At 33.6% G+C, this 6000-nt stretch overlaps 1 protein-coding gene across 2 annotated transcripts in view; it reads left to right on the top strand.

Moving 5' to 3' along the window:
* Nucleotides 1-216: 216 nt before the first annotated feature.
* LOC146999837 (lysine-specific demethylase 5D) overlaps nt 217-6000 on the top strand; it is a 47040-nt gene continuing 41256 nt past the window's right edge. The window contains exons 1-5 of one of the 2 annotated variants that reach the window (XM_085834387.1): nt 217-307; nt 951-1028; nt 1836-1958; nt 2195-2365; nt 2890-3024. In XM_085834387.1, coding sequence (XP_085690513.1) covers nt 2201-2365; nt 2890-3024 — 300 coding nt within the window. In that variant the 5' untranslated portion in view covers nt 217-307; nt 951-1028; nt 1836-1958; nt 2195-2200. Of the gene's footprint in view, nt 524-950; nt 1029-1835; nt 1959-2194; nt 2366-2889; nt 3025-6000 lie in introns of both variants that reach the window. The other variant, XM_085834386.1, reaches the window with a different exon arrangement.

The raw sequence follows: 6000 nt of genomic DNA, 5'->3' as shown, positions 1-6000 counted from the left end.
GGCTAAGTATTTATCTAAACAGTCGGTTTTTTTTTTTTCTTTTTTAAATACAGTTTAATGAAGAAGATAAATTAGTTTGTGTCTGTTTTCCTTTGGTCGTTTCGTTTCTGTAGCTTCAACTTTTACCTATGTGTGAAAGACTTCCAGATTTATAAATAACGCTTGAAAAATAAGTCAGCGGAGCGACACATTTCGTGTCACATTGTGATCTAAAAATGGTGGATCCGAACGAGGAGGTGAATGTAAGAATATGGAATTAAGCAAACTCTGAAATTTAGAAGAAAATAAAGTTCCTGGGTGCCACGCAGTGAGTAGGCAATTCCATTCGCCCTTTAATATCGAATCACTTTTTATAACCGCGTTTTGAGCGAACATGAAGCCAGGATCTGACGACTTTCTGCCGCCGCCTGAGTGCCCCGTGTTTGAGCCCAGTTGGGCGGAATTCCGAGATCCTCTTGGCTATATAGCTAAAATCAGACCCATTGCGGAGAAATCAGGCATTTGCAAGATACGCCCACCTGCGGTAAGCCTCTGAAATGAAATGAGATGATGATGATGATGATGGTCGACTGGGTCCCTTAACAAGGCCTTAGATTTATGTAGGCGTTTTGAATCTTTTTAGCTACTCGATTCATACTGTAGAAAAGTCCTCCAGCCATCCAGATTCCTTGTGGTTGAAATGCTTCTGCAGATGTGCAATTAATACATTTTCAGTTAATGAGTTGTCTGTACCATGTTTCAACAAAGAAAAAATCAGTATACTAGCAGTCTCATTTTTAACTGGAAAAAATATGTTATATAAGTTTATATTGTTATATTTATAGGTCACTTTCTCAGTTTCAAGTAAAATGAAAAGGGTGGGGAATCCTTGCTTCAGGTTAAATATCTGTTGATTGGCAGGACATGCATTCACTCAGTTTTACCATGAACTACTACTAATTGGCTTCTAGGATTGGCAGCCTCCTTTTGCTGTAGAAGTTGATAACTTCAGATTTACTCCTCGAATTCAGAGGCTAAATGAACTGGAGGTAAGAAATGTGTTTTTATATAACAATTGGAGTTCTAATCTTTGATGTTACAACAATGACTTGTATTTAGTTTCTGATATCAAATATTGTTTATTGCAACCTCACATATCATTTCTTAAAAATATTAATTTATGACAGTGCCTTCTTTAAAACACAATATAGGTTTATAAAATTCCAGAACATGAAGGTTTCAACGTTCCATTATATGATAGACTAAGGTTAAAGCTACAAAGAAAGTAAAGATAGAAGGATAACCTCTGCTTAAAAATAAAATAAAAAAAAATTATACAAGAGGTATAATTAAAGTTCCAGACCCTGTTTTTCTTATTTCTTTTTAAAGATTACTTACATCCTTCTAGTCTCCTCTATTGCTTCCTCCTACCCACTCTGAAGTGGCTGCCCTTTACTTTTCTAGTTTATTCTTTCCTGCACCTAAGTCTTAAGAGATTATTGTGGAAGAGAGAGTAGTGATATTGAAAGAGCAGAGGAAATGGAAGTTTGCTTTGAAGTTGAGAAGTCTTATCAACATGGGAGTGGAAACATGATCTAAACAGGAATGACACCAATAGTATGGTACTATTAAAAGTAGAAAACTTAGGAGGCCTCACCTTAGACAAATAACTACAGGGCACTAAGGAAGACTAAAAGTGGGAGAAATAGTGCCTCACAAGGAGTAGCATACCAGTTTGTTTAAGGGGACAATGATGCTATTATAATTTTAAAATATCTTTTTAAAAAAGCAAGGAAAGATAAGTACAAAGTGGGGGCAAAAAGTAGTTCTAATTTATTGACCGTTTTCTTTCTCAGGCCCAGACTAGAGTAAAACTGAACTATTTGGATCAGATTGCAAAATTTTGGGAAATTCAAGGTTCTTCCTTAAAGATACCTACTGTGGAGAGGAAGATCTTGGACCTTTACAGCCTTAATAAGGTAAGATTAGTTAACATTTAAGAGAAAAAAAGCCATAACTATAAAACATACTTCCATTTATATTTGCTTAGAAAGGAATACAATAGAACCTGGCAACAACCCTGATCTGAGTTATACAGTGGTTAAGGAAGTGATATTGGAAGGACATGATATGTTTCCTGCATTAAGGGTCACTGTAGGATTCAGATGTTTCCAGTGTGTTCACTGTTTATGTATATATTTTCTTATCCATTTAGATTGTGATGGAGGAAGGTGGATATGAAGCAATCTGCAAGGACCGTCGGTGGGCCCGTGTTGCCCAACGCCTTCATTACCCATCAGGGAAAAACATTGGTTCCCTGCTTCGGTCACACTATGAACGGATCATTTACCCTTATGAAATATTTCAGTCTGGAGCTAATCTTGTGGTGAGGGTCATAACTGACTTGGAGCTTGATACAAGATTTGATTTCTTTTGTTTTTACTTTTTTCTTTGTAATTGGCATTTATTTTGAATTGTTAGAAAATTAAAATTTGTTATATTTAAAATTTTTAGGAATAGGCCTTTGGAAACTTGCTTATATAAAGCTTTATTGTTCAGCCTATCCTATGGTCGGTAAACTTTACTGAGTCCTTTCTGTCATGGGAAGTTATTATTATGAACCAAATCACATCCTAGAAAAAGAAGTGCAATTACATCAGGTTGTTATCTGAAAAGTAGATAATTATTTTCTGAAATTATTAAGCTTCCTTATTTTAGAAACTTCATATTTTAGGTGTTCAAAATGAGTAAGCTGGTATTACTTTTGTTTAGCTGAACTTAATTAGGTATTTTAAATAGTATGTATATGTAGACACTTATGAATATTTCATTACTAAACACATTGTTTATACATATATATGAGTTTATATGTTCATAAATACATTTTATATTCTTTTCTCTCCATATCAGCAATGTAACACAGATCCATTTGACAGTGAAGAAAAAGACAAGGAATACAAACCTCATAGCATTCCTCTTAGACAGTCTGTTCAGCCATCAAAATTCAGTTGCTACAGTAGAAGAGCAAAAAGGCTACAGCCTGAGGTAAACTATTTTTCTATATTTCCTTCTAATAAGCTGCCAGTGTTAGTTTAAAAATTGAGTTTGGGTGAAAATCCATTTTCAGAAAATATTTTAGACAAACAATCAAGAAAAGGGAAAAAAAACTTGACATGAATATCTAATTTGAAACCAGTGGGAAATGATTATTTTCATTTAGGATTTATAGTATTTTTATTTCTATTTGTACTTTATGTATTCAAAGTGAATATTCTTATAGCTCTAGATTTATTTTTATGAATTTTATTTTTTATAAGATACATAATGATTTTTCAAAAAAAAACAAAAAATACCCAAAAATATAAAAGTTTATCAGTGTTGAAAATATGAAAATGTTATGTCTAGAATACTTAATAATTGGATTAGATATTATAAAACTATAGTTTGTTTTTAACTTTTTTTTTCCTTTTTTTTTTCTTTCCTTTTTTTTTTAAGACAGGGTGTTTCTGTATAGCTATAGCTGTCCTGGAAGTATAGCTGTCCTGGAAGTCAGTCTGTAGACCAGGCTGGCCTCAAAATTATAGATCTGCTTCCTTCTGACTCTGAGTGCTGAGATTAAAGGTGGGTGCCATCACCATCATGGCCCAGCACAGATGAACTGATTATAGCAGATTGAAGTTATAAAGGAATTATTTAAATTTCTACCACCTTACCTGAAGAAATTTCAAGAGAAAACTATTGTTGCTTCCTATGTTGAGAGGCTATATCATTTTTAGGAAGTTTGCTTCTTGTACATTAAGAATTGGTCAGCTTTGGAAAGGTTTTTAGTTCAGTGTGCCAGAGATAATTTTTAAATGTTAAAAAATGTAAAATTTGCCAGGCACATGCCTTTAATCCCAGCACTTGGGAGGCAGAGGCAGGCAGATTTCTGAGTTTGAGGCCAGCCTGGTCTACAGAGTGAGTTCCAGGACAGCCAGAGCTATACAGAGAAACCCTGTCTCAAAAAAACAAAACAAAACAAAACAAAACAAAACAAAACAAAAAAAACCCAAAAAAAGTAAAATTTAAAAAACATAAACTATGTAACTATGTAGTCTTATAATATCTAATCCAACTAAAATAAGCTCAAGTGTTCTGAATACTACATTTTAAATACATCTGTCTGAAAAAAGTGGGATGAAGTTTTCTATTTTTAAGACAAATCTTAATATTGAACCTAGAAACATTTTAAATAGACTATAGCTAAAATAGGAATAATTATGTTTCACACTATTAAATTTTAGTTAATTGGATTTTGCACATATAGGAAGAGTTATATCTAGAGATGGTTGGGAGCAGAAAAGGAAAAAAGAAAACAACAAAGCATAATGTAACTTGGATATGTTGACTTTGTAGAATCTCATATCCTGAGGCTGGGCAGAAAAAAAAATTAATCATGTAGTGAGGCTGGCCTTGAACTCATGATTCTTCTGCCTCCATTCACAAATGCTATGAGTACATGCATATAACAGAATCATGTTAATTAGAATCAGCTTTTACAAGATCATTTATATTTCTTACAGTTATAGCCATTATAATAGTGGTATAGTCTATAATTATTATTATGATACAATGTAGAGTAAAAAGTCACATAGTACTAAGTACAATGGAAATAAAAACAGGTGGAATCTTTTTGTGTTACACCAGGCTTATTAACAATAAGACAAAACTAAGCTATCATTCTAAAATGATTATTGTAACTTTTTAAAGACTATTTTATTGTAACTTTTTAAAGACTATTTTATGTGTATAGGTATTTTACCTGCTTGTATATCTGTACTACATATGAATATAGTGTCTTTGGAGGACAGCAGAGAGCATTAGATCCCTTGGGACTTAAATCACAGATGTTTTTGAGTCTGCATGTTAGTGCTGGGAATTGCACCAAGGTTCTCTTCAAGTGCAGTCTGTGTTCCTAATTGTTGAGCCTCTTTTATCTATTTATTTTTCCAAAATAATTATTTTACAGAGAAAAATACTACACAAGTACATGTTTTCCTTCTACCATGTGAGAGGGTCTTGGGGCTTGAATGAAAAAAAAGAAATAAAAAAGAAAGGAAAGGATATAGGTGCTCCTAGGAATAGTGGAGGAGAAAGTTTATTGTAGGTGAAAGGGAGAGCATAGCCAAGGCAGGGACATCTGGGACAGTCCAGAAAAGACATAATCAGACTTAGCTAGGCCATATGGGGAGAGGTGGGAGAAAAAGGTAAGGTTCAGTGGTCAGGAGGTCAAGGTGCAATAAAAGATAACCAAATGTCAGGATTATATAGGAAAGGGCAGTTGGGAGAGTTAACCTAGGCTGGAGAATATAAAGTAGAGGGTGGGATATTACCAGCCATATGTTGTAGCAGGAAGGGACTGGGGCATCCTGGGAGAACCTTGGGGCCATATGCACCCTGGTATGTTAAATAGACACATCAGCCATTTGTCCCAGTTTGAGATCTAATATTGGTAGGCTTCTTAGCAAACACCTTTAGCTACAGTAGCCATCTTCATGTTCTTAAAATTCTCACTGTTATGATGTATTAATGGTAGATAATAATAAGGTTCAGTGTAGATATTTTCAGACACAAATACAGGTCATTAGATTCAGTTTCTATTTTGTATTACCAAATTATACAATCTAATTAAAGGACTATTTTGCTTTCCAGTCAAGTTTTTTAAAATTTCCGTTAAGAGAGTGTATACTACATGTGTTTCTTACCTATTACTCTTAAACAATATTCTCTAGTTCTATCCATTGTGCTATAAATCACAGTTTTTTTCTGTGACTTAATGGTATTTCATCATGATTATAAGTTTTCTTTTCATCTATTAATGAGCACATGTATGAGTTGTAGTGAACAATTTTGCAATAAAAGTGACCTTTGGCCATATACATAGGAATGGGATAATTCTGATGTGTTATGCACATATATGAGTTGTGGTGAACAATTTTACAATAAAAGTGACCTTTGGCCATATACATAGGAATGGGATAA

Source organism: Mus caroli, unplaced genomic scaffold, assembly GCF_978045245.1.
Source record: "Mus caroli unplaced genomic scaffold, Mus_caroli_1 scaffold_34, whole genome shotgun sequence".
NCBI lineage: Eukaryota > Metazoa > Chordata > Mammalia > Rodentia > Muridae > Mus > Mus caroli.
This window is presented reverse-complemented; position numbering and strand designations above follow the sequence as displayed.